This window comes from Periplaneta americana, chromosome 1, assembly GCF_040183065.1.
Source record: "Periplaneta americana isolate PAMFEO1 chromosome 1, P.americana_PAMFEO1_priV1, whole genome shotgun sequence".
NCBI classification, from domain to species: Eukaryota; Metazoa; Arthropoda; class Insecta; order Blattodea; family Blattidae; genus Periplaneta; species Periplaneta americana.
Window position 1 is genome coordinate 77,297,836 of NC_091117.1, and position 19,153 is coordinate 77,316,988.

Here is a 19,153-nt window from a genome sequence, read left to right on the forward strand (position 1 = left end):
TGTAACTTTGAAATGTTGGATGTGTCCGCATCTAGGACATGGTGCAAGTAGGCCTATCCAAAAATGTCGCACTATATTGATCACTAGATACTACCATAGTTAAAATTTACTGGTAATTTCTAACACACATCAAAATCCAGCTTTGTTTATCGTCCTCACCTATCATACCATCACACTAGCAGAGTCCTGGAAGGTCTAAAGCTATCAGTGAACAATATACAACGATTTATTTATATTATTAGTTGAAGTGCGTAATTGAATTATAAATAAAGTTAATAGTAGATTGAAACTTATTTGAATTCTAGCATCTCTCTCAGAAGTAATGCAATAAAACTGCACACTATTATATATCTTCATTTTTTTTTTCACTTGGTTATTTAATGACGCTGTATCAATTACTAGGTTATTTAGCATAGATGAGATTGCTGATAGCGAGATGATATGAGGCCGAGGATTCGCCATAGATTACCTAACAATCGCCTTATGGTTGAGGAAAACCTCGGAAAAAACCCAACCATGTAATCAGTCCAAATGGGAATCGAACCCGCACCCAAGTGCAACTTCAGATAAGCAGGCAAACGTCTTGGACGACTGAGCTATGCCGGTGGCCATGTCTTCATTGTCACCTGTCATGAACTATATACGATATCTACAAAACACCAGAATGATAATGATGATAATGATTAAAGAATAAATGGTGAAATGCTGAGGGAAAAAAAAAAAACAGAATTATAACTATTAAATAAGTATATAATAAAAATGAATTGTAAATTAGAATTATAACTATCCCAAATATCACCTTCGTCAACTATAAACTCCACTTAGACTTGTAACTTAGGAGATTCTCTAAGCCATTTGGTTGCATTAGTTCTTCCACTATCTACCTTCAGTGTCACTAATCAACAATAAGCGCTATCTACAGTCCTTATTCGATTTTCATGTGTCTACAGGATGAGGTGCAGAGACAATGGGCAGAATGAATTGCCGAATTAGGCCTATATCATGTTAAAATTAAAAAAAAAAATAATAATTGCAATTTATTTTCCAACTGCTGTTAAAACCCTGTTAAGTTTTTTAATGTTGGTCATCACTTCACCTGTCCTTCCTTATTGTTACTAACCAATGCCATGATCTGCATTTCTGACAGGATTTCAGTGCTGGAATGCAGACAAATATCTGATCACAAAATCCAAGAATTTCACACGTCCCAAAATGATTGCTCTGATTTTAATATGGTTTGTTTCAGAAAGCAGGTAAACTGTTGGAACATAGTTAGTCTCAATAAACAGCTAACATCCCCTATTTCTTAAGTATGCAACTATCATATGCATATGCACTGGCTATTGTTGGAAAATGACCTATCAAAATATCAGAGAGCTTGTTATGTCCTGAATTCCACAGCTCATTGTTTTGTTGTGAATGCAGGAAGAGGAAGACCATCACATGATGGTGATGATGCACAGTAATCTGTACAGTAATATGCACTGTTGCTCGAAGAATCTAAGTAAAGATTTTTTTTTTTTTTGGTTCTACAGAATACATCTGTTATGGTAACAATTAATATTAGAGGAGAAAAATTTGCTCCGGCGCCGGGGTCATGGTCATGGTCTATGCAAGAGGAGTAGAAATAGAAGAGAGGGGGTCAATCGTATCTATTCCCTGTTAATCGCTGTTAATTCTATGGCACTGCCACGATGAGCGCTAACATCGCCTCTTACCAACATTCCGTCACTGATTTTAGACTCCTGGAAATGGAGAATGAACTTGCGTGCTCTTGGTTTAAGTTGTTAGTCCTGGAACAATTTCTTGCCGTATTTCAAGAACTGAAGAAGAAGACATATTGAATTTTCTTGCCTAGGCGAGGGAAGGATGGCCGGACGAATTAAATGCGAATATCCGTACTGCGGAAGTAAGAAGAGTAGTCACCACTCGAAATGTTTCTTCAAAATACCTGGGATAGTGAGAGGTGAGTTTTCATTTACAATATATAGCAATGTTATCACTTATAACTAATTTGATATACTTGTAAATTTTGCTAGCCACGTGCATCATTTTCAATTATATAGGTTAGGTTATCAGATATTAATTCATACACACATATACAGAATTTGTAACATCTAGTTACATATTAACAGACTTTTATTATTATTTCTATTGATAGAATATATATATATATATATATATGTATATATATATATATATATATATATATATATATATATATATATATAGATAGAAGATGCATTTTTTGTTTTTATTTTCGAAGCTTTTTATACAGTGCAGGAGAAACTTTGCTGTTTTGCGCACCACACACGGGAGAAAAAAAGTTATTTCAAACACTGAATATAACCAATAAAATTGCAGCAAACCACGTCGTGTCGTGTGCAGCTTGGTACCGGAGTTTCAATATTCCAATAGAAAAAAAATAGAGTAATAGACCCTTTCCTTGAATATTCCCCGCGTGGTATTATTACTTGAGACCTTTACATATTTATAACATTTATTATAAAAATAATAGTAATATTTATAATAATTAATATAATATAATATAATTTATAATAATAAATTGCAATAATAATAATAATAATAATAATAATAATAATAATAATACAAGTCTATTTATGATATAATTAAATGTTATATAGGCTATAATGTATATGTGCATGAAATTACTGTAAGCACAGGAACGTGACTTCGTGGCACTTTATAAAATCACTCTAATAGCCTATAAAGTGAAAGGGAACAGCTGCAGTGAGCTACGATGATGTAGCTTATACTTAAACCATTTTATGACATATTTTATCCACCTATATTTTATTTTATTTTTTGTTTCGCCTACATCGTATTTTTACAAATGTTGTCTTTAAATACGAATTTTTTCCTGGACCAAAATTAGGCCTACAATAGAAATGATGAGATAATTAGTATTTTAACGTGAAGCTGACTGGAGGAGTTTATTTTAATTTTTCTTGGTTCTCAAAGTGATTTTATTAAGTGCCATGAAATGGTTTTCCTGTGCTCATAATTTATATTTATTTTACACTTTATTTCAATTTTTTTCAGATGCAAGGCATGCCTAGAAGCATTGGGCATATAAGATCTGATGGTTAAAGAGCCCAACAAACTGCACAACAGCTTTCGGGAGCCATACCTTGCAAAGTTGAAGCTATCTCCAATGGTCAAGGTAACTTACTTAAGTAACTGCAAGCCTTTTATATTATGCAATTTCAGTGCTTCATATCTATACCTATAAATTCTGTCGTAATTGCAAATTGTGAATGAATACATAAAGAAAAGCCATTCACACAAATAGTGAAGTATCAGGCTAAGTAGATCCCATAATTAAAGCTTTGGGGCGAATAATGGTCTGTATTGCAATCTGCTAACTGGGCAGGAGGAACGAAAATGTTACATCGTCATTCCACTCCTAAATAATTTACTATTGGACGGGCAACATACACAGTTATTCCATCAATATGTTTTGTACACTAAGCAAAGTATAGATTGTATGTTACTGAAAGTCATATTACACATCGGAAAAGTTTGTAACATTATGAACAGAATAATAATGAAGACAATGACAAACACAGTTTTTAAATGTTGACTATAAGAGAGTAACACATTTTAAACAGTTCCTTTCTGACATCAAGAGCAAGCTGTGAGCACATCTTGAAAGAATTTCCGCAAATCTGTTCCTGAAACGAAATAACTTGATAACATTCTAAGATAAAGTATAATGGCAAAAATTGTAACATAAACCATTATTCGGCCCAACGTTTCAATTGTAACCTCTATCCTTGGTGGTACAGGACTACTTACTCTTGCTGTCAGTTCATAATTGTAACCTTTTGGTTGTTTTATTTTGTACGGGAAGAAACAGAGGACCCCCGCCAGAGAGGCTGGTGACCCCCCAAGAGAGGAGAGGCAGTGAGAAGAGGCTGGGGAGCCCCCAAGAATGCAAACCACGGCCACATCGATAGTAACACTGAAGAGGAGGAAAATTTGCAGTCTTCGAGTACAACTGCATCATTTGAGAGGAAGAGTCCTCAAGACCACACAGAGAGATCTGAAGATTGACATTGCCCTTGCAACTTTAAGGAAGAAGGTTCCCGGGCCATTATATGAATTGATAAAAAATTGTGTCTCCTCAAATGCAAGGTATGTACAGAGAGTTCGGTGGTCACCGGAATTGAAAGCAAAGGCTCTTAATATTTATTTACAGAGTCCAAGTGCCTATAGAATGATTAGGAAGTTATTAAATTTCCCTTCTAAGGCTACATTGCTTAGAGTTTTGCGAAAGTATACCACTGATGTTGGTTTTAGTGACAAATTATTCGACATACTAAGGAATGCCTGTAGTAAGATGACTCACACTAACAAAGTAGGTTGCCTTATGTGGGATGAAATATATTTAAAAGCAGAGTTGACAAACAATAAATGTCTGCAGCAACTAAATGGCTTAATGTCCGTGTTGCACTATTGAACATATACCAGGAGTAGCAGAATCTGCTAAGAAGTAATTCATTATCTGCTTGTAATAAAGACATAGACCACTCACCATAGACACAAGCATCTGATTTGCAGGTTTACCTGACAAGTGTTTTTCAAATCTTTGAAACCCATCAACAAAATCATCATTATTGTTACAAGCCAAGCTGATTTTAGTGGTATTTCATCGCATATGAGACAGCACAGCTCATCTATGTCACTCATTTTGTCACAAGCATATTTTAGCTTATCCAGTATTTTCTCACAAAACCCAACATCATTTGTATATAAGGCAAACTTTTGTATAAGAGTGGCTTTACAAGGAATACTCAATAATTTTCTAACAATTCTGTTTCACTTGTACTGTGTAAATAGATATTAAGGGCTTTACATTTGAATTCTGTTAACCAGGGACATTCCTGTACAAATCATGAACCAGAGGATTGTCTGCAGGATTGTATATGTAAAATAATATTAACATTACTTTTCAAATACAACTTTATCTTCGCTGGCACTCCTCTTCTTCATGTCAACGAGAACTGCAGATGTGAGAAGTTTTGCACCTAATGTGCTTGTGAAACTGGATGCAGAAAAGTAATGTGCACATTTACTGATACTGTGGTATTGTGGCCAAATGAGTATGTTTTCTTTGTGTATTTTTGATTTAAGATTTTGCATGTTTAATTTTAGTTGCTATTTATTGCTATTTTGTATTGTTCTTGTATTTTTGTTACATTATGTTTCTTGATGAAAGAGTGATGGAGCGGAGAAAAATTCTCTCCGGCGCCGGGATTTGAACCCGGGTTTTCAGCTCTACGTGCTGATGCTTTATCCACTAAGCCACGCCGGATACAATCCCGACGCCGTTTAGAATCGTCTCAGATTAAGCTCCATCTCTGGGGTTCCCTCTGGTGGCCGCCCTCTGCACTACGTCATAGATGTCTATGAACGCAGGACCGAAGTCCATACATGTGTTGAGGTGCACTCAGATGAGTGACTGATTGGCCGGGATCCGACGGTATGGGCGCCGTCTTATATCACAAAGTGATTTATTACGCATATCATATATATATTGATGTACCGAAGTACATATGATATTTCCACGCAGATATTCTGCGTCATCACATGATGAAAGAGTGATGGAGCGGAGAAAAATTCTCTCCGGCGCCGGGATTTGAACCCGGGTTTTCAGCTCTACGTGCTGATGCTTTATCCACTAAGCCACGCCGGATACAATCCCGACATCTGCATGGAAATAGCATATGTACTTCGGTACATCAATATATATATGATATGCGTAATAAATCACTTTGTGATATAAGACGGCGCCCATACCGTCGGATCCCGGCCAATCAGTCACTCATCTGAGTGCACCTCAACACATGTATGGACTTCGGTCCTGCGTTCATAGACATCTATGACGTAGTGCAGAGGGCGGCCACCAGAGGGAACCCCAGAGATGGAGCTTAATCTGAGACGATTCTAAACGGCGTCGGGATTGTATCCGGCGTGGCTTAGTGGATAAAGCATCAGCACGTAGAGCTGAAAACCCGGGTTCAAATCCCGGCGCCGGAGAGAATTTTTCTCCGCTCCATCACTCTTTCATCATGTGATGACGCAGAATATCTGCATGGAAATATCATATGTACTTCGGTACATCAATATATATATTATGTTTCTTGTTATGATTTGGTATTTTTCTCAAACAAAAGGAACCTAAATTAACTACAATACGAAGTAACTCAAGGCAATAATAATTTTTTTTTCTTGAAATAACATCATAATATCAAACACAGGACCGATGTTGTTGGCATATTTCAAAAAAGCCTGTGAATTGTACTGTAGACTCTATTTATCATAATCGCAATGTTGGAACATAAAGTTATTGTATTCTGCACTAGCATTTAGAATATTTTCATATTAAATGACAAATTATGCCATTGAGGAAATAAATACAGTAGTAGGTGCTACATATACGTTGGAATTCTTAAACCTGTACAACTTAACTGAAATCAACAAATGCTGAGTTTTTGGCAATAAACCCATTAACTCTCTTACTCTACTCTCTAATATTCCCCACAGGCAGCTTAAAATTTCATGTTGAAGTTTACAGACAAACTGGCATAATGTCATTAAATATTAATTTTTATTGTTTTAATTTTATGTTTATCATGTACTGTGTATGATTTTATTTCTTCAGTTTGTTATATTTGTGTTTCTCAGAGAAATGGAACTTAAATTAACTAACCAACACTAATGTTCGTAATGTTTGAACACAAAGTTACACTAATGAATACAATATTTTCCAATATTCCCCACATATAGTCCAAAATGTAATGTAGAAGTTCATGAACAAACTGACATAATGTCATTAAGTGTTAATCTTAAAAAAAATATTTGTGCATGATTGCCTTCAATGTAACCAGAAGACTTTACACATTATAGCTACTTATTTGGAGACAATAAGAACACAGCATTGTAGACTCCAATTTCTACTAAGGGTAATTTGAAATTATTTTCCTTACAACACAATAATAACTAATGGTAGTATATCTGAAAATATCAGAAAATTAAGCGGTTAGCTAACTTCAAAGAGCAGAGATTACTTCATTAATAAATATGTAGAGTGTTAAGAATGTTTAGGTATGATTTTTTTCTTTGTGTAACATTTACTACTATGTTGTTAATATTATATATATATATATATATATATATATATATATATATATATATATATATATATATATATATATATATATAGTACCTATCGTGAGCTCACGATCTTTTCTCTATTACAGTAAAACATCAAACAGTTAATTTCAATAAAGATCTTTGTGTTTATGTACAAAATGAAATATTGTTAATAAATAAATCTGATACATTCCAACATAACAGATTTGCTTGGTCATGTCTAAATCATTTCCAATTTCACAGTCCATTTCCTACCTCTACTACTCTACTTCATGAGATGTCTCATTCTGAAAACACTTATGGTATTGTAATTTACAAAAAAAGGTTTCTGGTTAAAGATCTTAAAACAAAAAAAAAAGGAATTGTAATGGGGATGGTTACATTTCAAACATTCATGTTAATATGAATGTAACGGGGATGTGCAAAGAAGTATTTTGAAATTCCCGCTATTTCCCTGCACAGGAAGTCGTTTAAAAATACCGCCATTTTTGTGCATGTGGCGCTCCACTGCTGGTAAAAAGAAGCTTCTTGACAGATTACATTTAATCCGCCTCTTGAGCCCCTCTCTTCTATTCTACTCCTCTTGGGTCTATGCTACGTGGAAGTTCAATCCACAGCACTGGATCGAACCCCTCTCCTCCAGTGTTTTTCCTCTGTGGTCTGACACCAAGTTGGGCATATTGTCGACATAACTAAATGATGAGAGCACTTGGTATGTAGAACCAAGGACCTGGGTTCGATCCCCGGGACCGGAGCGAATTTTTCTCCTCTAATATTAATTGTTACCATAACAGATGTATGTGAAAACTACACAATATCCTACTGCATGTAATTGAGAGTATAATATTTTCTTCAACATTTGTGTACCAATGGGCGCAATAAATAATAATGCTTGACGAACAATGAAAGAGTAGGGTCTATTACTTTAAAATAATTAATACCTGCTACGTAAAATGAAATACTTGTTCCTTTTTTGTTGTTTCGAAATTACTGCAATATTTTTCTTCTTCAAATACTACATAAAAATCATATTAATAAATTATGCTTTACAAATCACTACTTTGTCAAATATAACTGAGTAAACCTAAAGTTTCTTGTATTACAATTGTCAAATATAGACACTGATAATAACTGTGTTTTTTTCCTTCTGCTAAATGTGTTCATAATGTCCTAATGCCTATTTAATCCAACACTAGAAGCGCAGAATAGATTACTGTACACCGCTCCAGCTAAGAACTGGTAAGAGCAATGCTTGATTGATGCAGTCTGCACACACCGGCAATCTACGCACATAACTGCACATTTAGAGTCCAATTTCCGGCATGCCTGGTTTAAATATAAGTAAAATCAGTATCTCTATAATGTGGAGTAACTACCCAACCAAATACAATGAATGCTTTCCAGTGGCTTCATGCAGCAATAGAAGAAGATGAGTTACAAATCAGTTTTCGTAAACTTAATATAGATCTAATATCTGAAATCCGTAATACCTTAATTATAAGTAGGTAGGTAACAGAAAAAAGTCCTACAGCACAATGGGAAAAGAAGCATAGAAAATATAAGGAAAAAATAATACAAAAAGTTAAAGATATCAATTATGAAGAATTCGAAATAGGCATAATAGAAGATCAAAATCTGAACACTATGAACATGAGGCAGGGTTAGACGCCGCCACTGTTCTGTAATCAGCCACTGTGATTGCTGCAACATTTTATAGTTAACTAAAGGCAGTAGCTTGATGTGGTGATGCTTTTTGTCTATTTTTTTATGCACACAAAATGCGTAGTAAGAGACAGAAAACGCAGATACTATCTTCTGTCTGTCGTTCCCGCTGTGTCTCTCTAACATCAGTGTGCCTCAACCAGCATTCAATTGGGTTATCCCATGTTCAGAGTTGTTTTGTGTTTACTATATAACGTGGTTTCCTTAATATTGGCAATACATTCTTTGTTACATGGCTCAAAATGCTGAAGTCGAGTGAGGGACAAAGATATTTAACATAAACAGAAAACGAGATGAAGAAATACACCTACAAGAAGAGCTACCTACTAATAATATCGATACTTACAAAAATTAATAATAAGCAGGAAAACTGGCATTCACGAATACAAAGAACGAACAATACAAAATATCTTAAAAAAAAAAAAGTTGAATATGAATCAGATTCAAGTTTTAATGCTGATCCATGACAATCATAATATTTACAACAATCATGTAGTTAACACAGCAATTGGTAATTATCTATAAGTACTGGTTTTGGTTTTTTATTAAATTAATGTATTAAAACTTTTTTATTATTCCCAATGTGAAAAACTTAGAAAAAGTGAGTAGAAAGCAATTGTAGTTTTGATTTTATTATGTTTATATACTTACGGATATCGGCCGATTGGAAGTGATGGTCAGCTATTTTATATTTGCTGTATATAAGAAGATAGAAACCGTTTCGAAGTGATGCAAGTGCTGAGCTGTAATGGAGTGTCGGCGTGAATTTATTTTCATGTGTACATTCCAGATCAAATCAAGCAGTTTCCTTCATTGTCTGGTTACAAATTTTGCATATACGAAGGTTAGGTTTGGTTAGTTTAGGTTTTTATTAACAATTTTGTGTAAGATTGTGTCGCGAGGGTGACGTGCATAGATTGATATTTGATGACATCACATTAATTCGTTATTCGATTGTTTTCATTTTCTGTCTGCCATTTTCACATTAGTTATGAGAATGGAAGGTGCGTGTTCTTCTAAGTCTCGTGATGGTGGTTTGTGTGCAGATTGTGATATACATGCTATGGAATTTATATGGTTATGTAAGGATGAAGAAGATTTGCGTGGATTTTTGTTTGGTCACGGTGTTTTGTGTGATAAATACATATGTGAAAATTGTGGTTGAAGTTTGAAGACAGATTGGAAATCTAACTTAATTAGATGTCAGAAGTTAGTTGGTAGAAATAAGAAAAAGAAGCAGTATAACTTTTGTATTTCGGTTTATAAAAACACTTTTTTTTTATTAATGTTCATTTAACTGTTCAAACAGTCTGTTTGTTTGTTTGTTTGTTTGTTCCTGGTTTACATGTGATCCTCCACGTCATGAGTATCTTAAGAAAGAACTTGGTATTGCTCATCAAACGGTGGCTATTTTTTCATGGAAGAGGGAGAAATGTATCCACCTCTTCATTAATGTAAGGTAAGTGGATCGCAGTCAGTTACTGAACTATTTAGGTTAGGTTAGATTATATTATCTTAGGAATGTTAATTTGATTATTATTATTATTATAAAGTTTTTTGTTTTTGTGAATTTTTTGTACTTTGAATTTACTTGCGAAAATTGGGAGTTTTCAGTTTTTTTTTCTCGTGAACTTTCCCGAAATTTTAATGCTTTTCGCTCATTTTTCCAAAGTGTTTTAATTTTTGGGGCAAAAATCGTTTTTTTTTTTTTGAGTGTTTTTTAATGGTAAAACCAGAACAAGTACTTATAGAGATTTACCACAGATTACACCAGTAACTTGTGCAAAACTTCACCATGTAATGTGAATTAATGATTGGTAATGTTTGAATATACAGCACTTTATTCTTGTAGTCCATTTCAATACCTCTCTTTTCTATCACCAGAGGTGTAGAAAGTTTTGACACTTTTCTCTTTTCCACTGCAAGAGGCACAAGATGTATCCAAAAGAATCAAATGCGCAAATTTTTTTACTATAAATTGGTCTTCAGAGTCTTGTTAAAAGTGCCCTAGCAATCTTGTTCTAACATATCCAACAACAATTCCCAGATGACTTTGATCCCGTTGAATCAGATAGAGCAACAGATAGAGTAAACATGGTTGTTGAAGTAAAAAATTTCTCTGAATTTTGTGATTTACTAATACAGAAAATTGAGAAACTCATTCCACATTCATTTAAAGCAAAAGCACAGTCTTCTTACTTGAAAATGTTAAAAGAGAACCTGGAAAATGAATCAGCTATCATTTTATTGGACGAGGCCAAAGGTTTCACTGGAACACAGGTAGCTGTACATATCATGCTGCAGTGGTATATTACAAGGAAGATGAAAGACTATTCAAAGTGCTTGTGCCTAATTTCTGATGACATGGATCATGATGTATCTTTTGTTTACCAAACTCGAAAGATCATAATCAATTTCTCGAAAACAGAGCTCTTTCTTTCACATGTTAAAACTGTAGGCTAGAATACTTCTGAGATGGTTGTGCTGCTCAGTACAAGAACTGCAAATGGTCATTTTTTGCTACTAGCCATGGAAAATCTCCTTGTGATGGAATTGGGAGTACTCTGAAAGCCAGTTTACAAATGTTATTTAATGAACAAATAACCACTGCATCACAAGTGTTCAACTTTTGTAAGGAGAATCTCAAGGAGATTACTGTGTTTTTTGTAACAAAAGAGGAAAAGGTTCAAGTTCGAAATGATCTCAGTGAATGGTTTGAAAATGCAAAAACCATTCCTGAGATATGCAGTATGCATCAATTTGTACCTTTGGAGAATAGCGATTAAGTTCTGATATGGGCTACAGCGTGATATTTGACATATTTAAATCGTTGTGAATTCGAATTTCAAGGTAAATTCTTATGTTATGTTGTTTGTGTTTGAATTTTATTGAGAAAGTTAATTAGGAAGTTGATGCTCCAATAAAATTCATGCATCCACATGGGCCCTCTCCATCATTTTATTGACCTGACAATGACAGTTGTGAAGTTCCATTTTCAAACATTCTGTGCCAAATTCATGTCAGCACAGCCACAGGAAGGATCTATACTTTAAACCAAGATTCTTACACGAGAACTGAAGCCAAAGTGTCTCAGTTGTAAAAAGTTGTATTTTGTTCACACTGAGAAATGTTTTGACTTACACTTCTATATTTCTCTGCCACAAAGTAAGTTATCATTTCCCCATTATACATTTATTGTCTACAGATATAGCACTGTATTCTCATTATTACACAAAATTTTCAGCATTTTCTAAAAAAAAAAAAAAATATATATATATGGGAAAAAAATAATTTTTAATAATACCTACAAAAAAAAAAAAAAAAAGGTAAAGTGTCACAGTAATTTAAATGTGCAATTTTTATTATCTCCAATATAAATCTCCGTTATAGAGCAAGTTTAACAAAAATCCAATGATTACATTGGAAACTGTGGCAATATTTGCAATTTTCTCAACTGCTGACATGTGACTACATCCATAACAATATTACCTTTTTCTGCTTCAACAACTTCACAGATTTCAATACAATTTTAAAGGAAGCCATTCACTGAGATATGTAACACATATGCAAAGTCTCAGCAAAATTAACAGTGGGTGACATGGTCTGGATAAATATGAATGATCTATGGAATGATCTATTACTTCCAGAGGTGAATGTTGTGTTATGCCAGGCATGCTCACAAGCAATGGTAGGGGAAGTATCTGACGCCCCCAACCCCTCTCATATGTAGCAAAGCAACTGCTTACTACTTGGACGAGACGACGTAGCAATCAGTGGCGGAACTTTGGCTATAGGTTTAACATGCACAATTTTTCTTTCCAGGAACATTAGTATAAATAACTTCAAAACAACAAATAATAGTTTTAATCTTTCAAACTCAAACAGATGGTGTGCCTTTTAGACAACACAGTAGGCCTATAACGAAAATAAACTTTTTTTTTTCTCTTGTAATCAACTGTTTCAAATTGTATAAGTTAAACCTGTTTACAAAATAAATTAATCTTTCTGACATTCATTCCAACATAGACGCCACTTTTTCATATTTATAAGTTTGTTGAGGTTAGGAAAGACAAAAAAAGACAAACAAGATGAAAATCTGAGAGCAGTGTACGCGTATCATTTTTAATGTGGTTCATTTGAGAAAAGGCTTGTTCGCAGATATAGTTGTACCAAAAACTGACAACACCCATGCTGCAAAGTAACGTAACTTTGAAAATGTGACATTTAACAAAGATTTATACAATTCCCATCCTTCTCTACCAGAACAAATTTAAAGAGATATTATTCTGCAACTCAGTTAATTCATTTTGCAAATCATAAGGAGCTTCTGAGACTTGTCACCTGAAAGGAATACAAAAAAGGAGCAATTCTGCCTGTATTGGCTGCAATTCTGAAAACTGTTTTTCAAAAGAGTAAAGCAGTTCCTTTAGAACACTTGGTTAGTCAGTGTTCTGATTCACTTCAACTGATGCCAACAGCGGAAAGCAAGAAAAATAACGATTTTGTAATTATTGTTTCCACATTTTTAGTTTTAACAAAGTTGCATATGCTGTCATTCAAAGTAACGATATTTTTGTCTTTTCCTTGCGTACCTACATTTAAGTCATCAAGATGTGAATACAAATCTGTCATAAAAGCCAAATCAACTATCCACTTCTTTTCTGTTAATTGAGGAATGATTGTTCCCTGAAAAGAAGTGAAAGCTAATATTTATTTGTACACATAGTTAAACAATTTTAATGTAGGCCCTAATCCATTGAAAGAAAATTATAATACCAGTTTTTTTTTTCAAGAAAGTGTCAATCTTATTATGAAGGAGAAAGAATCGTTTTAACATAACGTCCAGAGATAATAAATTACTACAGATAATATGACTACACTTACCAGACAAAACATGACTTCTATAATCACGATCATGCAGTCTAAAATGTCTTTTGAAGTTGAAACTGGAGAATGATTTAATTTTAATTAATGCTTTACATATTAGGCATCTGACTCCATAAACTCCTTCCTGTACACAAAAAAATATTGCACTTCCCACTCATTATAGAAATTGTGCCGGTATCAACTTGCCATGATGAATCCAGCACTGAATGTTTATGATGTTCTCCTACTGTTTGCCACAAATAACTGCACTGGCTGTGCTGCGAAGTGGTGGGAGAAAAGGAGGGGTGGTGTTTGTGACTCAATTGAGTCAACAATGAACATCCCTGTTATGCTAAGTATGGTCATTTTAAATTGTTATTAGTGTAATTGTTATCACTTGAGGGCTGTCGAATGCACACTTAATTTTTGCAGAAGATAGTTAGTTAAAATGTGTACTTTTTACCACGTCAGTGTCGAATGCACACCTAATTTTTGAGAAAGTGAGTTAATATGTGTAATTTTTACCAAGTGAATATCGAATGCACAACGAATTTTGGCGGGCGTAGGTTTGTTATAGAAAGCCTAGGGAGTAAGCCACTGTGACGGGGGGGGGGGGGGGGTAGAGAGAGACGGTAGGCACTACATAATAGAGCAGCTGCTGTGTGAGAAGCGGTGAGAGTGGGATAAGTTCCCCTACCATTGTTATGTTCTTTCAGAACCAGTGCAAGTATTTCCCTGGATCAAAAATACAAATCTGCTCATTTGTCTATGGTGGACGTTTCCTGCACCCCTAGCGGTGAACAAAAAAGCTCCTCTTGCACGTGTAGCAGTAGAAATGAGAACTAAGGAGCAGGTAAACAAATAACTAACAAATATCGGAATGTCATGTACTCAAAGATCAGGTTCCTTAATGACTTATAGGCCTGCTATTTAAGAGGTACATTCACTACACTTTATATATTGCTAAAACTATTATCGCACATACCTACAACATCCGCTACTGTGACACGATATCGAAATGTTGGTTCATGAATTGCACCTTCAATCTGAACAAGTTCATATTTTGGCGTTGTTCCTCGTCTGCTCAGAAGTTCCTGAAGTACAGAAACCGGTGTTTTTCCAACAGCAGCAGACATTTTCTGAAGAAAAATACAAGTTGATAAACATAATAGCCTAAGCATAACCGCAAGTCATATAAATTATATTTTAAACTTGAAAAATGTTTAATTACATGTGATTCTAACGTTCATCTGAATTAGCACAAAGTAAACAGTAGAATATAATACACAAGTTCAAATTTAAGTAAACATTACACAAATGTAACGTACATCTCGTTGTTTATACAAAATGATCCTGTAACTGCAATAAATACAAAATATACTATAAATCATACTTCCACGCATGCACATGCAATTTGGTAGGTTAGAGATACTGTAGGTCCATTGTCTGATATTAATATTTGAAATGCAGCATAATCGGCAATTGTACCAAGGGTGGGGGAACACTCTGCAAAACGTGAAGGTCATTTCGCTAAATTCCTATCAATTTATGAAATAATAAAAAAAAACCCGGTTAGAAAAATAAAACAAGAAACCAACTTCAAAATGCATGAAGTAAAGAAATGAATATGTCTAAAATTTATTTTCAAATACTAATTGCCGGCTTTAACAGACGCCCATGAACGGCAATCGAACCTGTGCATGTGCTTTGTTATATTAATTATTTTTGTGCATTTATAGACAACTGTAATTAAACTGTCACAATAATTGCTTACCTCGAAATGAAAGTGACTGAGTTCTCTTAAAAATTTTGAACTAATTTCAAATAATAATAATAATCTAAAGCAAAAGCACAAACACGCACTTAAAGCGCGTTACTTCGATAAGAAATGGACTTTTCGTTACTACCACTACTACAGAACTGTCAGCCATCAGGAGTACCAACGTAATAGAACTTTAGTGCTGAAATACCTACAGAAACACTTTACATTCGAAAGAATGTTACTTAAGCATTAAACAAACGTGTAGTTACATATTTCAAAATCGACTGATGATTGATGAAATCCCTAATAATTTCCATTACGTAAGAAGAAATTTATTTTATCAATATACAAGAGACGGTTACACAGACTTTTATTACTCCTTCGTAGGATATTTAACGTTTTTCAGAAGTGATAGATCACTATCGTGGGATGTGAAAGAGAGGCTTTTTCGATTTCGCCCACGGTCAATTTTTGTAAGAAAACTCATGCCAATTATATTCCTCGAGATATCATGAAAAAAGAAATAATAAATACATTGCCGAGCATGCAAATTATTATAATAAGGAGAAACTAGCGCTGAGGTAGTTACGGTGATATCGAAAGTGAAAATCGTTGAATTTGTAAGGAATTTTTTGTGGGGATGTAGTTGATCTTATATGCAAGGCATAACAAAAGCCTAAACTAACCTAACCAAACCAAACCGGTCACAGATTCATATAATTATGCAAAGTGTATAAGCGGAGTAAGAAGGGAACTACCTCAGTTCTATTGTAGTTTAGCCTCTCTGCGAGGTGTATTTTAATTAGGGGAGGTATTGATGAATGAAGCATCGCTCTTCCTAGAACCGACTAGAGATAACAGACTTATGACACTACATGGTGTTTAATTATACTGTGGCTGAAAATATCAGGTAGTTTGAGACTAGTTCTGTGTCGGTATGTTGTATCTTATTTATTTAATTATTGTTGGGCGAATATTTTCACGTTGGTCAGTTGCTGTAAAGTATTGAGTAATTATGTCGTTTTCTGCAAACGTTAACTTTACGCTAGCTGTTGCTTGCGTGTAAGATTGGCATTATGCCACATTTCTACCAGGGCTGATCTTGTGAGCTCCCCACAATAGCCATGCTAGTAGTAAAATCCGGTTTCGAAAACCACCTACAATCAATCTGCACGTTTATGCGCTTTTCCTCTGAACGAAAACAAGCTACAATGGTTGGGAAGAGAGGAATCATCGTGCTGAACACACGTTACCCTCGTTCTGGTTGAATGGCCAGTCACCAATGCTGAGACAGATAGAGGTGAGGCCAGCAGACTTCCGTCGTCTGGTGGGCTTAGCCCTTCATGAACTGAGGAGACACGAAAAATAAAAATTAAACTGCAAAATTCAATGTAAAATAATGGATGGGATGAGTGTCACGAGGGTGACATATACTTTCCCATTATACATTGTAGGATACACGTTTCACAACTAAGTTCTTATGCTGTGTTGTGAATATTACCATATTATATATATATATATATATATATATATATATATATATATATATATATATATATATATATAACTATTTATAAGTAATTTATTTTCTAGAACTAATTTATATTAAAAATACACAAATGATATCATTTAATATGCATTTAAATAAGTTGAACCTTCAATTTATGGCATACAAATAGCATTTAAAAATACCAGAAATAACACATTCTCCAGTTTTTATTATATCTTCTATAAATTTCACCAGCCTAAAGTTTTTCTTTTGTTTTCGGTTTTTTTAAACTACTACGGAACACTATATGAACCCTTCAGACCAAGCAATAGAGACATTCCATGCCTCTTCTTTTTGTGCCACCCAGGTCAGCAACAGTCAGAGAGTATTCGTACATAAAAAATTAATTAAATGCAAATAAAATAACATCTACTGAGCATCTCCAATCCTTTAATTAAGTCCTATTAAAACTTTCAGTAGGCTTATCTACGAACATTCACCACAGCCTCCTGAGTCCTGAGACATTTGTTGTTTTATTTTTTAAGTTCAATATAATTTTACAATGCAAAAAAAAATTACTGACACAAAGAAAAATGCTGAAAAAATTCTGCAGGTTACAGTTACATCACAAATGCAGGTATATTATACTATACTTCGAGTCTCTGCATATACATCTTATATCATTATCATCGATTGGAAAAATCATATTAAAGATATTAACAGAATTGGATAAACTTTGTGGCATACTTAGAAAATGATATCACTCGGCCTCAACCACAGACTTAAAAAATTCTTAAGAAATTAAATTGTGAAGTAAAAGATAATCTAAGAATAAATGTTATTTCTCAGGACAATTGGTTACAGTATTTTCAACAACTATGGTCTACATCAACACAATCTCTCACGCTTCCATTTTCAACTAATCCTTTATTGGAGTCAATTTCTATGAACTACAAAGAGTCTTGGCTAAATTGAAAAACAATAAATCTCCAGGAGAAGATTTAATAAATAGTGAATTATTTAAATATGCTAGCCATAAATTTCTACAAAGATTTTTGAGATTTTTAAATTTGATTTGGGAGGGACAAGGATTTCCCGAAAGCTGGACTAAATCTATTGTAATTCCTATACATAAGAGAGGAGATTTGAAAATTACGGATAATTATAGAGGAATAAGTTTATTGAACGCAGGATATAAAATTTATGCAAATATTTTGAAAAACAAATTCAATAAGCATTACGACAATATTATCAGTGAGGAACAAAATGGTTTTCGTCGAGGAAGATCCTGTTGTGATGGATATTTCGCATTGAAATTACTGGTTGAGAAACATAGAGAATTTAATTTAGAAACGCATATGGCATTCATTGACTTTAAAAAGGCTTTTGATAAAGTCAATCGGAATAAATTACTTCAGATTTTGGCAGATGATCAAGTACTTCAACAGATTATACAAAATATTTACAATATATATAAAACAACCATCATAGCAATTCGAAGCAACAATAAACTTTCACAGTGGCGACCCATTTATAGTGGAGTACGACAAGGCTGTGGCCTTTCACCACTTCTGTTTATTATATATATAAATAGAATCATTCAAGATTGGCGACAGACACGACATGGATTTATTCCAATTAATCGAAATTTGCAGCTTGATACTTTACTTTTCGCTGATGATTTAGTTCTCATGGCATCAACTGAAGATGATTTACAATATTCAGTACACAATTTAAATAAGGTCAGTGAAAAATATAACATGGAAATTAATATTGAAAAATCGAAAATCATGTCATTTTGTGGGAAATTCCCTGTACCAAGCAAAATCTGTTTGAATAATAAAATAATAGAAAGAGTAAATACCTTCACTTATCTTGGCTATACACTATCACCTTATGATGAAGTAGATATTGCTGAAAAAATATGTAAATATAATAAAACAATGGGGATCATTAATAAAATCATGAAACCCTCACTAGTACAAAGACACACAAGAATAGGCTTGTATAAAACCTTAGCACAGCCAGTATTAAGCTATGGTAGCGAAGCGTGGACTGTGAAGAATAAAGATGTCAGTAGAATAACAGCAAGTGAGATGAGGTTTATGAGAGCAACAGCTGGATATACTCGCTGG

At 34.0% G+C, this 19,153-nt stretch overlaps 1 protein-coding gene and 1 long non-coding RNA gene across 3 annotated transcripts in view; one reads left to right on the forward strand and one right to left on the reverse strand.

Moving 5' to 3' along the window:
- The window catches only part of loqs (loquacious), a 52,759-nt gene extending 37,071 nt beyond the window's left edge, over positions 1-15,688 (reverse strand). For both annotated transcript variants that reach the window (XM_069822414.1, XM_069822406.1), the window contains exons 1-2: positions 15,542-15,688; positions 14,753-14,906 (exon numbers count right to left, since the gene is read on the reverse strand). In XM_069822414.1, the coding sequence (XP_069678515.1) occupies positions 14,753-14,903 (151 nt within the window). In that variant the 5' untranslated portion in view covers positions 14,904-14,906; positions 15,542-15,688. The remainder of the gene's footprint in view (positions 1-14,752; positions 14,907-15,541) is intronic.
- Positions 1,616-4,839, forward strand: LOC138696928 (uncharacterized). Its single transcript, XR_011331489.1, has 3 exons — positions 1,616-1,966; positions 3,064-3,184; positions 3,875-4,839. It is a non-coding gene; the product is annotated as an uncharacterized lncRNA (long non-coding RNA).
- Positions 15,689-19,153: the final 3,465 nt, after the last annotated feature.